Consider the following 17,030-nt stretch of genomic DNA (forward strand, 5'->3'; position numbering starts at 1 on the left):
GACCCCCGCACACTCAAGGTCGTCGAGATATTTAGTTTCCTTGTCTGCCTATTTGGCGGGAAACTGTGAAGAGAGCTGTAGCCGATTGCCTGTTTCTGTTTCTGAGTCTTTTATTAAAGAATGTGAAACAATGTTGTGTTTCTTTGCTGCTTTTCATTAAATCATGTAGCTGTTCTTTAGGCTATGGGCAGAATATTATATTTTGTAGCATAGGCTACCGAATTTATGACAATAAACAGTTCATGTGAAAAAGGCTGATATTTGGTTGTTTCAATTGAAAAAATACTCTTTGTCACATGACAATAGCAATAGCAACATTATGATTTTAGAGACACAAAGTAACAATAGCCTCTATGATTAAAGGGATCGGAGTCCATCTACTATTGGGCTCTCACCATCATCATCATTATTTACATCATTCAAATTCACCAAATCAGTTTGTTTACAAGCCCACTAGGCTACTCTTTTGTTTTCATTAAAAGTCCTGAATGATAGATAGGAAATTACCATTGGGTGTTTGCCTAGGCTATCTTACACTATTGCACACAATAGCCTTCAGTGTCCAATCCGACGCACAGAAACATATGAAAACATTAACTCATTACCTTGATGCTTTCTTTGTTACATCTTGTAGACCCTGCTGCAAATCAAGCAGATAATCAACATAACTGTTTTTGCATCGTATGCTATCTCACAACAGCTGTTTGTCACTTGACTGTCATTCAGAAAAATCCTGGATTAGCTGATGATGGTTGACAATAACACTAGGCCTAACCTAACAGCTGGACACCAAATGCACATCTAACAAGTAGGTAAATTAGCCTACCCATAGCCTATTGAAGAACTAAGCAAGTTAGGTGACTTTCGGGTAAAAGCGTTCGATTTTGCAATTGCATACATCGTTTTGGATTTGTGTGCCCATAAAAACTGTTTTCACGGCATGGCTTAAATTATCATTATGAACATTTGATAAAGTGGTGCTGCCATTATTAGCGCACCATCTCATAAACTAGGTTTCTTAGTGTATTCATGATTGATTCGAATGAAGCTTTCAGAACATGCGCACTTTGCCTACTGGTCAATTATCTCACAGCCATCTGGACACTTTCCTATGTGCAGTGCAGGTCAGTTATATTTTTGTCTCCTTTTCATATCGAAAAAATGGTAGCTTATTGATCACAGAGCGACCAGCCAGCTGTCACATGTTTATTTATTTATTTTCTACAATATTCTGCCCATATGAAGAAATGTATATACAGTATATTCTCCATTGGCATGCTTTTAGGTCCAAGCCCAATCTGTGTCTGGGAAACCGGCCCTAAAAATGTACTCCTCGAAAATACTCGAAACATAACAAATACTGAAGGAGGGTTCTCACCTGGAAGACTTTTGGGGCACTGACGAGAGAGGCCAGGGCTGATGACAGCGTGGCAGAGAAAATACCAGCAGTGATCAGAGGTCCAAACCCAGACACCAAACTCATGACCTAGCCAACAACAAGCCTAGACGTTACTTCACTAGTTGGCACCTTCAATGATATCAGGCAACACACACATTCTCTCATGAACTGAGATTAAACTACAGCTATTGAAAAGATTGAAATGCAAAATGTTATAGAGGGTACCATAGGGTTGCTAAGCATTAGTGGTAGTGGGGAGAAAGTCATGCAAAGTCATGGCAAAACACCTCAAGGTATAAGAGCATTTCAGAAAATACAAAAAGATTAGTGCTAACCATGACCAATTTGTAAAAGGCTTACAGTGTGTATTCATAACAAAAAAACAACAACAGCAAGGTGTATTGTTCAACTCTATGTATGCCGTGCAAACCAATCGACAAGTGCCTTTGTCAGTAATGCCATGTAAGTGCACTTGGCTTTGGTACTGGGTAACCCTGTACCACTTGCCTATGATATCAGTGTCACAAAGAGGGTGGGTGCCTACGCACAGTGGTTGCTGTCAATGGTCTCATTCAAGACCTAGAGAATGCCTTGTGACTCACAACACAAGCACTATTATCCCAGCTCCCATTGTTTACCACTAACTAACACTGCAAGCCCCTACATCTATTGTCAAAAATTCAAGCAGAAAGGAGAATAGCGTAGTGAGAGAAATGCAGCTTCTGAACTGCCGTGAGAGACAGAATAATTATTTGCAGCCCATTTTATCACTAAATTGCCCAACACTAACCCAAATCAAATTCTCAGCGCTCCACATCAAACAACTACCATGGTGTTAAATGATCATATAAGGTTACCCTCTCTTTTATAAGGCTCTATGCCAGGTGACTATTTTAAAGAATAATTCCTTTTGGGAAAAAAGCATATCTGAAAACATCCAAGCAGAGCATTGTGCTAGACTAGAGGTCAACTTTCAGCAGAGGTAGGAGACCTGCTTCTACCAGTAGTTTGAATGACAATCAGAATCGGGGTGGGGGTTATAATGCGTGAGACTATTTTAAAGGGGAAGGTTCACCTAAATGACAAAATTACGTATTGGTTTTCTTCCTGACAGCGACCAGGTAAACAAAACCAAAGCAAGATAGGTGTCTTACCTTGTCCATAAACTGCTTACAGGGTAAGGAAACCAATATGCAGTGTTGTAGTTTGGGTGAACTATCCCTTTAAGTTGTAGGCTCTCTGGCTAAACTTTGTTACATCATGTGAGGTTAATAATTATTGGAGGTGTATGTTAATGTCAATGTTAAGAGAATCCTACACATCACCCCAGGCCCAGACATACTTGGAAATCGTTCATAAGTCCAAATTTGCAGCCTCCTTCCTTACAAATCGAGAAGTCATAACCAAGTGTGCAGGCAGCATCCGTGCAGTTCAAGTCACTGACACTGGAGGTATCATTGTGATCGCCAGTGGCGTCTCTAAGGATACAAGATCCTGTAAGAAAGGATGAGAATATTAACTTGAGTCTTCAATTAACTAATTGTGGAATTTTTATTCATTTTAAACAGTGTACTCGTCTTGCGACTGTAACTTCATGTTCATTTTATAAAGAGAAAGATTACCAGTAGAAACAGTCACTGCCACATAAGTAATTCCAGTTATAAGGATGGCCAAAAGAGTGCCCTTTGGAATGGCTGACTGAGGATCCTGGGGGACAGAACAAAATATTTCTCAATGTTTTGTTGTGAATACATTAAAAGAAAAGTTTTTTCTCTATATTGAAAGTGCCCCATCTTGAAAACGTCACTGCTGACATGCACCCTTTCTAGGGATTATATTAACAGTGGACTAATGAACAAAATGCTAAAATTTAGTTTTCGAGTGTACAGTAGTATTCCTTTAAAGGCCCAGTGAATTCAAAAACTAGGTTTCCCTGTGTTTCATATACATCACCACACTATGGAGGTTGAAATAATACTGTGCAATTGTGAAAATAATGATAATGCCCTTTTAGTGTAAGAGCTGTTTGAAAAGACCGCCTGAAATGTTTGCCTGTTTTGGTGTGATGGAGTTTTGGCCTAACCTAGGGTTACAACAGTGGTGTAAAGTACCTAAGTAAAAATACTTTAAAGTACTACTTAAGTCGTTTTTTGGGGTAGCTGTACTTTTACTTCACTACATTTCTAAAGAAAATCATGTACTTTTACTCCATACATTTTCTCTGACACCCAAAAGTAGGATAGGATAGGACATTTTTTCAATTCACGCACTTATCAAGAGAACCTCCCTGGACATCTCTACTGCCTCTGATCTGGCGGACTCACTAAACACAAATGCTTAATTTGTAAAATATGTCTGAGTGTTGGAGTGTGCCCCTGGCTATCCGTAAATTTAAAAAACAAGAAAATGGTGCTTAATATAAATAATTTGAAATGATTTATACTTTTACTTTTGATACTTAAGTACATTTTACCCATTTTATTTATTTTGAATACTTAAGTATATTTAAAAACCAAGTACTTTAGACTTTTACTCAAGTAGTATTTTACTGGGCAACTTTCACTTTTACTTGAGTCATTTTCTATTAACGTATTTTACATTTACTCAAGTATGACAATTGGGTACTTTTTCCACCACTGGGTTGCAAAGCTACCGGTAATTTATCAATGTTACCAGAATCTTCAGTAATTTTGGTAATTAAGAGAAAATCGATGGCAATCTATTGTAACTTTGGTAATTTATACTGGAATAACTTAAAACAAATGTATTCACATATAGTATTATTTTTTGTATAAATCTGTGTCCATATTGTCCATGAGTTTCTAGTAGATAGACCATTTGGTCCAATAGAAAATAGCCTAATTAATAAAAAACATCTGAACAACAATTTTCAATTACTGTACCTCTGCAACTCATCCAACTATTTACTTTTCCCACAACTGCCACCAGTTCGACGCCAAAACATTGACAAGAAAAACATTGGCATAGTAAAATAAATATAAAGGATATTAAATGCTGAAACCCAGGGTAGCCTAGTGGTTAGAGCGTTGGACTAGTAACTGGAAGGTTGCAAGTTCAAACCCCCGAGCTGACAAGGTACAAATCTGTCGTTCTGCCCCTGAACAGGCAGTTAACCCACTGTTCCTAGGCTGTCATTGAAAATAAGAATTTGTTCTTAACTGACTTGCCTGGTTAAATAAAATAAAATATCAAACACCAATAGTATTCACTAAAATGATGGTTTATATTTAGGATAATGTTTTACAGCTTTGTCATTCTATTTTTCAAATTATCTTATTTAATTATTTCATATATTTTACATGTGATAAGTACACAGAGAGAGCCAGAGATAATTGCAGACACGTGATAAGTTTAATAAAGGTTCAATTTCAAAAAATAATCTACCCAAAAGGGCCACTAGAAGTATTTTGATAGATTACATAAAAGCCTTGAAATATACCAAAATTCTGGTAAAGTTTCCAGTAAAATACCCTCCCTTTGCAACCCTACTCAGACCACTAACAGACAGTTTTTGCAAAATTCTTGGTTGAGAAATTGCTATCTGCTAAGAAGCTTTTTTTGTTTATTTTTTACCGTTTTAACACAATCACAGTAAGGTATTTCATTGTTACTGGGAAAGGATTTGATATTGATATAAAACGGCTGCATTGGACCTTTGAGAGAGGCCAAGGTCTTACTGTAAGGTCTCCTGAGATGTTGGCACCTGCCAGGATGCCTGTTGCAGCCGGAAAGAAAATGGCAAACATGGAAAAGAATGTCTCGCCGTCTCGGAAATCCGGTCCCATGTTCTCCATCATGATAGCCGCTTCGGATGAAAAAGAACACAACGTGAGAATTTCATCTTGATTCAATGGGGGCAGTCGTAAGCCATTAAATATAATGCTAGCCTGTGTGCCAGTCTGTTTCTGCACTCTTGCCAACTCCTTATGGAATTGTCCTGCCAAATATGTTTTCCTTGAAAATTACAATTAGCTAGGCAAAAGCACAAACACATCTGAGATTAGATTAATGTAATGCATGCTCAAACAGAAGGAGAATTACAATTTGGGATATGGAAATGAGTGCATAGTTGAACTATCAGACAAACCTTTGTAGCCAAAGAAGCCTTTGGGCTCTTTTGACTCCATGGTGATGACGGTTCCGATGAAATAGTTGAAGATGGCGGCCAAAAGAATGACCAACAACACAATCTGGGCCTGGAAGGGAATGTTGGGTCAGGAGTGGTACAGAGTTTTAACACGTTTATCTGCCAGAAGTTCCATAAAGTCACTACGGCAAGAGTCTAAAGTAAAGCAAGGTTTCCTTGTGTTACTATGTGTGACAGTGCATTGCTCTGTAGGTCTTACCTTCGCCTCCCACTCCATCCCTGCCACTGAGATGCCCAGAAGCAGGATGACAGTGAGGGTGCCCACTATACGGACGTCATTGAGCTCATCTGTCATCAGGGCATCTACATCCTGTCAATCAGGAAACAATCACCCAGGGCTGTTACTGTTGTTGCTATGTAAAATGTCAACATGGCACACAGCGATCCAATCAACGTTCACTATACAGGCATATCAAATGTTCCTTACATTAAGCATCTCAACGACAGTTTCAGCAAAGCCCACAACATACATGGCCACAGCCACAGCATTAGCAAAGGCGAAGATGAGACCAATGGAGCCCCCAAATTCAGGGCCCAAACTCCTTGATATGAGGTAATATGCTCCACCTAAAATAAGATGAAGAATTGAAGACGGGTTAGACCAGAAACATGCTAGGGTTAGACCAGAATCACAATTCAAGCGTGTTAATGCTCAGCACACTATAACTGACTTTAAAGGTAATTTCCGATTGAGCTGACATTTTATGCGTTTATTGTGATTGTGATGTCCGCAAATGCTGGAACATTGCCTTTAAAATCCACAGGGTCGACAGCCAGGGGCGTCTGGCACCACAAAAATCTGAGGGGGCACAAATACGTAAGGATGGCTGGGGGGTGGTCTGAAACAACTTTTTCCTGCAATCTAGAGCCATAAACATTATGCTTAGTTCTATATAAAAAAAATAAGTATATTTTTCTGCATATCTAAGCATACCTCTTGAGCTGTCTGTATCCTCCTGACAGCAATTCTTTACAAAAACTAACTAAATATGCTTCTCACATCTCTGAGGAAATCTGGGTAAAAGATTGAAAGGAATGTGAGTCTTATTCAGTACGTTTAATTGCTTGCTTTTCTAGAAAAAGAAGGTCTACCAACCTTGCCAGCTACTTTAACTTGATCGATAGGCTGAAATGCTTTTGGTAACTAGTTATGAGGTTGGGAGATTTGGGAACCTACAGTGCCTTAAGAAAGTATTCGGCCCCCTTGAACTTTGCAACCTTTTGCCACATTTCAGGCTTCAAACATAAAGATATAAAACTGTATTTTTTTGTGAAGAATCAACAACAAGTGGGACACAATCATGAAGTGGAACGACATTTATTGGATATTTCAAACTTTTTTAACAAATCAAAAATTGGGCGTGCAAAATTATCCAGCCCCCTTAAGTTAATACTTTGTAGCGCCACCTTTTGCTGCGATTACAGCTGTAAGTCGCTTGGGGTATGTCTCTATCAGTTTTGCACATCGAGAGACTGAAATTTTTTCCCATTCCTCCTTGCAAAACAGCTCGAGCTCAGTGAGGTTGGATGGAGAGCATTTGTGAACAGCAGTTTTCAGTTCTTTCCACAGATTCTCGATTGGATTCAGGTCTGGACTTTGACTTGGCCATTCTAACACCTGGATATGTTTCTTTTTGAACCATTCCATTGTAGATTTTACTTTATGTTTTGGATCATTGTCTTGTTGGAAGACAAATCTCCGTCCCAGTCTCAGGTCTTTTGCAGACTCCATCAGGTTTTCTTCCAGAATGGTCCTGTATTTGGCTCCATCCATCTTCCCATCAATTTTAACCATCTTCCCTGTCCCTGCTGAAGAAAAGCAGGCCCAAAACATGATGCTGCCACCACCATGTTTGACAGTGGGGATGGTGTGTTCAGGGTGATGAGCTGTGTTGCTTTTACGCCAAACATAACGTTTTGCATTGTTGCCAAAAAGTTCAATTTTGGTTTCATCTGACCAGAGCACCTTCTTCCACATGTTTGGTGTGTCTCCCAGGTGGCTTGTGGCAAACTTTAAACAACACTTTTATGGATATCTTTAAGAAATGGCTTTCTTCTTGCCACTCTTCCATAAAGGCCAGATTTGTGCAATATACGACTGATTGTTGTCCTATGGACAGAGTCTCCCACCTCAGCTGTAGATCTCTGCAGTTCATCCAGAGTGATCATGGGCCTCTTGGCTGCATCTCTGATCAGTCTTCTCCTTGTATGAGCTGAAAGTTTAGAGGGACGGCCAGGTCTTGGTAGATTTGCAGTGGTCTGATACTCCTTCCATTTCAATATTATCGCTTGCACAGTGCTCCTTGGGATGTTTAAAGCTTGGGAAATCTTTTTGTATCCAAATCCGGCTTTAAACTTCTTCACAACAGTATCTCGGACCTGCCTGGTGTGTTGCTTGTTCTTCATGATGCTCTCTGCGCTTTTAACGGACCTCTGAGACTATCACAGTGCAGGTGCATTTATACGGAGACTTGATTACACACAGGTGGATTGTATTTATCATCATTAGTCATTTAGGTCAACATTGGATCATTCAGAGATCCTCACTGAACTTCTGGAGAGAGTTTGCTGCACTGAAAGTAAAGGGGCTGAATAATTTTGCACGACCAAATTTTTCAGTTTTTGATTTGTTAAAAAAGTTTGAAATATCCAATAAATGTCGTTCCACTTCATGATTGTGTCCCACTTGTTGTTGATTCTTCACAAAAAAATACAGTTTTATATCTTTATGTTTGAAGCCTGAAATGTGGCAAAAGGTCGCAAAGTTCAAGGGGGCCGAATACTTTCGCAAGGCACTGTATCTGGGTTACACTAAAGGGGCTTTATCATTTTTTTCGACAAACCTGAGGGGGCACATGCCCTTCTGCACGGGCATGACGCTTCTGTCGACAGTGCTCTACGGATTTTCCCGGCATCATGAAGGATCCCAAAAACTTTACCAAATGAATACTCCTTACAATCTCTTCTAATACCTAATTTATATAATTCTGCTACAGGATCCTAATACATTGTTAATATATTAGCATTTCATCAGGAATAAAGCTTTCCCTTACCGCCTCGCACAAACCCATTGGTTGCTATGGCTGAGGTGGAGAGTCCAGTGATGGTGGTTACAACTGTTGCCATCAGAATAATAACACATGTCAGACCTGTTAAAAAAAGATGAGCAAATGATATTTTAGTAGATAACTTTCTCATCATGCTTACAGGTAAAATCGATTGGGACAAAGGCCTGTAGGAATTTGTTTTACCTGACCTGGAAAAACTCTGGGCCCTAGTTATAGACCATGTTACTAGGCCCACTTGGTCAAAAAGCATAATAATAATATACCTGCAAGTATATAATTTTATGGTAACAAACTTTACAACAAGGGGTGTGTTTATTTTGTGTCACCTTGTGCCCCAGGTGGGTGGAGATTTCACTTTAAGACCAATGGAATGGTCTAAAATGAACAAACCCTGAAAGGGGTTTGGGTGATGCAAAACTAACACGCCCAATGCTCAAGCAATACTATGAGGTTTGAAACCTTAAATATTTTGGTCTGGATTGAACATGAGTCATCACCTACGTACCAATGCCTGCCTGTCCCACGATCCATGACATGCGAATAAAGAGCATCACACCCCAGATGTTCAACATGCAACGTATCTGAAAACACAGACACACAGGTGACAACATTCATGTTACCAACACATACTTCTATAGTGGGGGGAAACCATTCATTTGAAAGCTTGTTTTTAGATTTGTGTTGGATGTCTTTGAAATGATTTACATTGATGTGAAATTCAATGATTCATCACAGAGCAATAAGGAGAACATGGTAGAGTTTGAATAGTTCTAAAATAAAAAAATGGGATGTTTGGGCCAGAGACAACAAAATGTTTAGTTCCCAGATCCAGTTCTGGTCCAGATCCAGTACTAACCAGGACACCTTTGACCCAGCCAAACTTGATGGTGCCTCCCTTTACTTGTTCCTTTGTTCCTTCTTTGGCTGCAGCCTCCTCAGCAAGAGTAGACTCCTCCCCAATAGGAAAGCCATCCTCATCCAATGGCTCCTGAAAAATACCACACATAACAAATGCTGACAAACATTAATGGCTAGATTCAATCCGATCGCCTATGATCATATTAAAGGCAACGTTTCCGAGTCTGCGTTCTGCGTTTACCTAGCTAGGTTCATTGTTTACTTAGCTAGCTAGCTACATGTCTTAAGATAAAGTATACTGTTAGCTAGCTAGCTAACGTTAGCTGGCTGGCTCGTTAGCTAACATTACTTGTGTGTGAACTTACACTTTGTTTACCTAGCTAGGTTCATTGTTTACCTAGTTAGCTATATGTCTTAAGTTAAAGTGTACTGTTAGCTAACGTTAGCTGGCTGGCTTGTTAGCGAACGTTACATGACGTGTGTACAACACCCGTTGAATATGGCCGGTGTCAGTAAACATCTGTTTTCATGTTATCCATAAGTAAACAAATCATCGGCCAGAGCGTCAAGTGTGCGCTACGAGAGCGAAACAAGTTGGGTGGGGCTAAAGCTTAAGATGGTGTGAACGATGCTGAATGGGTGTAGACAAAGAAGAGCTCTTCACTAGATACCAAAACATTCAAAGGCCAATTTCTCAAAAGTGAGTTTACAAGTTAATCAACTTTCAAAGCAGAATTACTCTCCCATTGTTCCTCAAATGTAGTGTATGTACTTTTATCCAATGTAGAAAACACAATTTCAAATGTTGCTACATAAGACTGAATCCAGGTGTTGAGTCACATATGTCGACTCAATTGGAAATTACCTTTAACCCTAAAAGCGGCAACATATTTTTTGCTATAATGTGGATCTTCTGAACTGAAAATCGGAAGTTCAAACAATAACAAAGGGCACCCCGTCGCTGTTTTGGGTAACAGCTGAGGGATGGGTTGGAGAAATTTGATTAATCCCATTCAAATTCATAGACAGAGCTATGAATGAAAGGACTGACCATGAATGCTTTCAGAATAATAGTTGTAACCATGTTTTGCATTGTCTGCATTACTTACAAACAATGGAGTAACACAAGCTTATATTTTGGGTTCTGATGGGGTATGACAGTTGAACTAAGGTCACGAGGCATTCCTAAATTATATTCTTCAAGAATAATTGGGTATATCACTCATTTAAGGGAGTGGCTCTATGACTGGATTATCTGGAGTTCTTTCTGATAGCTAAACAACCTTTCCTTCTGTGCATGTGCTAGTTCGGCAGCCTAGAGATGGAATAGGCCACTCGGTCGAATTTCAATGATGTACTATCTATCAAATCATTCTGTGTTGCATGATCACTGAGAAGCAAAATAAAAGTTGCATGTTATCTATGGTTAAACCTCAGATTGTTTTGCCCCAATGCAATGTGTAGACAGGGCTCCCGAGTGGTGCAGCGGTCTAAGGCACTGCATCTCAGTGCTAGGGCCGTCACTACAGACCCTGGTTTGATTCCAGGCTGTGTCACAACCGGCTGTGATTGAGAATCCCATAGGATGGCGCACAATTGGCTAGCGTTAAGAATTTGTTCTTAACTGACTTGCCTAGTTAAATAAAGGTTAAATAAAATTTGCTACATGTTACATGATGTCATGTAGGCTAAATGCATTTGTCTGACGCCTGCTTATGTTTGTGCTACTGCAATATCCTTAGTTACAACAGACAGAAAAGGTTGCATCTACATATTGATCATGTAGTCCTATATTAGCCTTTGGGGTCACTTAGAAATGTCCTTGTTTTTGAAAGAAAAGCACATTTTTTGCCCATTAAAATAAACATATAATTGATCAGAAATACAGTGTAGACATTGTTAATGTTGTAAATGACTATTGTAGCTGGACTATGGAATATCTACATAGGCATACAGAGGTCCATTATCAGCAATCATCACTCCTGTGTTCCAATGGCACGTTGTGTTAGCTAATCCAAGTTTATCATTCTAAAAGGCAAATTGATCATGAGAAAATGTCACGTTCTGACCTTAGTTCTTTTGTTATGTCTTTGTTTTAGTATGGTCAGGGCGTGAGTTGGGTGGGTTGTCTATGTTCGTTTTTCTATGTTGTGTTTTGTGTTTGGCCTGGTATGGTTCTCAATCAGAGGCAGGTGTCGTTAGTTGTCTCTGATTGAGAATCATACTAAGGTAGCCTTTTCCCACATGTGTTTCATGGGTGATTGGTGCAAACACTGAAACGGAAACATTCGGGACTGGTTTCGGTTTTCATTTTGATTATCTTGTTTTTTTGTATTTTCGTATTCATTCCTATTAAAATACATGACGGATACATACCACGCTGCACATTGGTCCTCCGAGCCTTCCTACTACTCCTCCTCATCAGAGCAGCAGTATCGATCTCAAGACTCCTGGACATGGGAGGAGATTTTGGACGGCAAAGGACCCTGGGCACAGGCTGGGCAATATCGCCGCCCCAAGGCAGAGCTGGAGGCAGCGAAAGCGGAGAGGCGGCGATATGAGGAGGCAGCACGGCAGCGCGGCTGGGACAAGAGGCAGCTCCAAAAATTTATGGTGGGGGCACACGGGGAGTGTGGCTAAGTCAGGTAGGAGACCTGAGCCAACTCCCCGTGCTTACCGTGGAGAGAGGCGGACCGGTCAGGCACCGTGTTACGCCGTGCGCAGGCATAGCCCGGTGCGTTACATTGCAGCGCCTCGTATTGGCCGGGCTAGAGTGGGCATCGAGCCAGGTGCCACGAAGCCGGCTCCGCGCATCTGGTCTCCAGTGCGTCTCCTCGGGCCGGGGTACATGGCACCAGCCCTGCGCATGGTGTCCCCGGTTTGCCAGCACAGCCCAGTCCAGTCTGTTCCACCTCACCACACTGGCCTGGCGATGGGGAGTATCCAGCCAGGTAGGGTTGTGCAGGCTCGGTGCTCAAGACCTCCAGTGCGCCTCCACGGTCCGGTCTATCCGGTGCCTCCTCCACGCACCAGCCCTCCGGTGGCAGCACCCCGCACCAGGCTGTCTCTCCGTCTCCTCCCTACAGGTGCTCCCGTCTGTCCTGAGCTGCTGGAGTCTCCCGTCTGTCCTGAGCTGCCGGAGCCTCCCGTCTGTCCTGAGCTGCCGGAGCCTCCCGTTTGTCCTGAGCTGCCGGAGCCTCCCGTCTGTCCTGAGCTGCCGGAGCCTCCCGTCTGTCCTGAGCTGCCAGAGTCTCCTGTCTGTCCTGAGCTGCCGGAGTCTCCCGTCTGTCAGGAGCTGCCGGAATCGCCCTTCACTCTGGAGCTGCCAGAGTCTCTCGCCTGTTCGGTGCTGCCGGAATCTCCCTTCCATTCGGGACCCGTGGCTAGGGTCCCCAGTCCGAGGTCGGCGGCGAGGGTCGCCGCTCTAAAAAGGCCACGTAGGCGGGTAGGTGTCGTTAGTTGTCTCTGATTGAGAATCATACTTAGGTAGCCTTTTCCCACCTGTGTTTTGTGGGTGATTGTTTCCGTTTCAGTGTTTGTCCCATTCGGGACTGGTTTCGGTTTTCATTTTGATTATCTTGTTTTTTTGTATTTTCGTATTCATTCCTATTAACATACATGATGGATACATACCACGCTGCGCATTGGTCCTCCGATCCTTCCTACTACTCCTCCCCGTTACAGAAAACCTTTTTGCAATTATGTTAGCACAGCTGAAAACTGTTCTTCTGATTAAAGAAACAATAACACTGGCCTTCTTTAGACTAGTTGAGTATCTGAAGCATCAGCATTTGTGGGTTCGATTACAGGCTCAAAATAGCCAGAAACAAAGAACTTTCTTATGAAACTTGTCAGTTTATTCTTGTTCTGAGAAATGAAGGCTATTCCATGCGAGAAATTGCCAATAAACTGAAGATGTCATACAACTCGGTATACTACTCCCTTCAAAGAACAGCGCAAACTGGCTCTAACCAGGATAGAAAGAGGAGTGGGAGGCCCCGGTGCACAACTGAGCAAGAGGACAAGTACATTAGAGTGTCTAGTTTGAGAAACAGACGCCTCACAAGTCCTCAACTGGCAGCTTCATTAAATAGTACCCGCAAAACACCAGTGTCGACGTCAACAGTGAAGAGGCGACTCCGGGATGCTGGCCTTCTAGGCAGAGATGCAAGAAAAAGCCGTATCTCAGACTGGACAATAAAAAGAAAAGATTAAGGTGTGTCCTCCCACTCCCACTCCACCGGGGCCTCCCACTCCTCTTTCTATAATTACAAAAGGGTTTTCTAATGTTCAATTAGCCTTTTAACATGATAAACCTGGATTAGCTAACACAACGTGCCATTGGAACACAGGAGTGATGGTTGATAATAATGGGCCTCTGTACTCCTATGTAGATATTCTATTAAAAATCAGCCATTTCCCGCTACAATAGTAATTTACAATAGAACATTAACAATGTCTACGTTCAAATCGTTGCAGGGAACGGAGGGTGGAATGGGGCGGTTCGATTACATTTACATTTACATTTAAGTCATTTAGCAGACGCTCTTATCCAGAGCGACTTATCTGGTCTCCTTGCCTCAACCTTAATATAATAGTCTAAAAATGGGTATAGCAATTGCAGTTTGCCCCTTTAAAGTACAATTCAGTTCCATTTGTGCAATACAATGCAATATTCAAATTCAACTTCCGTTGGCACTAATATCACTCCATATCACGCTTTCCTATGGAAATGGAACCTTTGACATGCAGGTATGCATGTACAGTTGAAGTACGAAGTTTACATAGACCTTAACCAAATAATCCTTGTAAAAATTCCCTGTCTTAGGTCAGTTAGGATCACCACTTTATTTTAAGAGAATATATTTTGTGAAATGTCAGAATAATAGTAGAGAAAATGATTTATTTCAGCTTTTACTTCTTTCATAACATTCCCAGTGGGTCAGAAGTGTACATACACTCAATTAGTATTTGGTAGCATTGCCTTTAAATTGTTTAACTTGGGTCAAATATTTTGGGTAGCCTTCCACAAGCTTCCGACAATAAGTTGGGTGAATTTTGGCCCATTCCTCCTGACAGAGCTGGTGTAACTGAGACAGGTTTATAGGCCTCATTGCTCACACATGCTTTTTCAGTTCTGCCCACAGATTTTCTATAAGATTGAGGTCAGGGCTTTGTGATGGTCACTCCAATACCTTGACTTCTTTGTACTTAAGCCATTTTGCCACGACTTTGTAAGTATGCTTGGGGTCATTGTCCATTTGGAAGACCCATTTGGGACCAAGCTTTAACTTCCCGACTGATGTCTTGAGATGTTGCTTCAATATATCCACATAATTTTTCTTTCATTTAAGTCATTTAGCAGACGCTCTTATCCAGAGCGACTTACAAATTGGTGCGTTCACCTTAAGACATCCAGTGGAACAGCCACTTTACAATAGTGCATCTAAATCTTTTAAGGGGGGTGAGAAGGATTACTTTATCCTATCCTAGGTATTCCTGAAAGAGGTGGGGTTTCAGGTGTCTCCGGAAGGTGGTGATTGACTCCGCTGTCCTGGCGTCGTGAGGGAGTTTGTTCCACCATTGGGGGGCCAGAGCAGCGAACAGTTTTGACTGGGCTGCGCGGGAACTGTACTTCCTCAGTGGTAGGGAGGCGAGCAGGCCAGAGGTGGATGAACGCAGTGCCCTTGTTTGGGTGTAGGGCCTGATCAGAGCCTGGAGGTACTGAGGTGCCGTTCCTCTCACAGCTCCGTAGGCAAGCACCATGGTCTTGTAGCGGATGCGAGCTTCAACTGGAAGCCAGTGGAGAGAGCGGAGGAGCGGGGTGACGTGAGAGAACTTGGGAAGGTTGAACACCAGACGGGCTGCGGCGTTCTGGATGAGTTGTAGGGGTTTAATGGCACAGGCAGGGAGCCCAGCCAACAGCGAGTTGCAGTAATCCAGACGGGAGATGACAAGTGCCTGGATTAGGACCTGCGCTGCTTCCTGTGTGAGGCAGGGTCGTACTCTGCGGATGTTGTAGAGCATGAACCTACAAGAAAGGGCCACCGCCTTGATGTTAGTTGAGAACGACAGGGTGTTGTCCAGGATCACGCCAAGGTTCTTAGCGCTCTGGGAGGACGCTCTTTCCTTCTTTTTTTTTACGCTCTTTCCGCATGATGCCATCTATTTTGTGAAGTGCACCAGTCCCTCCTGCAGCAAAGCACCCCCACAGCATGATGCTGCCACCCCCGTGTTTCATGGTTGGGATGATGTTCTTCGGCTTGCAAGCCTCCCCATTTTTCCTCCAAAACAATGGTCATTATGGTCAAACAGTTCTATTTTTGTTTCATCAGGCCAGAGGACATTTCTCCAAAAAGTACGATATAGGACTCGTTTTATGTCGATATAGGACTCGTTTTACTGTGGATATAGGTACTTCTGAACCTGTTTTCTCCAGCATCTTCACAAGGTCCTTTGCTATTGTTCTGAAATTGATTTGCACTTTTCACACCCAAGTACGTTCATCTCTAGGAGACAGAACGCGTCTCCTTCCTGAGCGATATGACGGCTGCGTGGTCCCATGGTGATTATGCTTGCGTACTATAGTTTATCCAGATGAATGTGGTACCTTCAGATGTTTGGAAATTGCTCCCAAGGATGAACCAGACTTGTGGAGGTCTAAAAAACTGTTTTCTGAGGTCTTGGCTGATTTCTTTTGATTTTCCCATGATGTCAAGCAAAGAGGCACTGGGTTTGAAGGTAGGCCTTGAAAAAAACATTGTTGGAAAAATGACTTGTGTCATTCACAAAGTAGATGTCCTATCCGACTTGCCAAAACTATAGTTTGTTAACAAGAAATTTGAGGAGTGGTTGAAAAACGAGTTTTAATGACTCCAACCTAAGTGTATGTAAACTTCCGACTTCTACTGTATACATAAACATTGTGCAATATCTAGATTATTAGATATAGAAGGCCTAGAACCTGTGGTTTGAATAGATGTTACAATATTTCGGCCTGTGGGCTGGACTGATGTATCTACTCTGTCCTCCATTACTAGTGACCTGCCCCCATGAGAGGCATGTGAGTGATCCAACAGGATAGCGTGGCTATAAAGTGTTAGAGACCAGAGACTGGGACACTGGACCATTGAGTATAGGGAAGGGAGAGAGAACCACGGCAGCATTGTTTGTTGGTGGCTGCAAAGGCTGTCAGTTGCCAAGAGTAGCCGGTGATCAGGGTTTGGGCATGGTCAGAGAGAGCATTGTCTGAGCAAAATGTGTGGGTCATGCCCCTGATGTCACGCTGTCCATTCAAAGGACTGCAAAGGAGAAGAAATGTCCCTGTGGAAGGGAATGCTGTGATTGTGACAGACGAGGTCACTTCAGCTTAGCATAGACACATTACACTGGCAGTTGTGATACAGCATCAATGGACTGGCCATAGGGCGTTCTGGCAAATTTATAAATGTTGATTTTTTAGTGCAGAATGACTATTATTTGGGTAATAACGAGGGGCCTCATGGAAAACAATGGGCCGGGCTGGGGGCCTCTAGGG

The 17,030-nt window shown here is 42.1% G+C and overlaps 1 protein-coding gene across 1 annotated transcript in view; it reads right to left on the bottom strand.

Annotated features, from left to right (window-relative positions):
• Positions 1-17,030, bottom strand: part of LOC115112013 (solute carrier family 12 member 2-like) — a 42,671-nt gene that overhangs the window by 24,404 nt on the left and 1,237 nt on the right. The window contains exons 2-11 of the mRNA XM_029638646.2: positions 9,492-9,623; positions 9,141-9,216; positions 8,621-8,716; positions 5,995-6,134; positions 5,767-5,877; positions 5,508-5,616; positions 5,098-5,225; positions 3,022-3,106; positions 2,742-2,893; positions 1,379-1,486 (exon numbers count right to left, since the gene is read on the bottom strand). Coding sequence (XP_029494506.1) covers positions 1,379-1,486; positions 2,742-2,893; positions 3,022-3,106; positions 5,098-5,225; positions 5,508-5,616; positions 5,767-5,877; positions 5,995-6,134; positions 8,621-8,716; positions 9,141-9,216; positions 9,492-9,623 — 1,137 coding nt within the window. The remainder of the gene's footprint in view (positions 1-1,378; positions 1,487-2,741; positions 2,894-3,021; positions 3,107-5,097; positions 5,226-5,507; positions 5,617-5,766; positions 5,878-5,994; positions 6,135-8,620; positions 8,717-9,140; positions 9,217-9,491; positions 9,624-17,030) is intronic.

This window comes from Oncorhynchus nerka, linkage group LG27, assembly GCF_034236695.1.
Source record: "Oncorhynchus nerka isolate Pitt River linkage group LG27, Oner_Uvic_2.0, whole genome shotgun sequence".
NCBI classification, from domain to species: Eukaryota; Metazoa; Chordata; class Actinopteri; order Salmoniformes; family Salmonidae; genus Oncorhynchus; species Oncorhynchus nerka.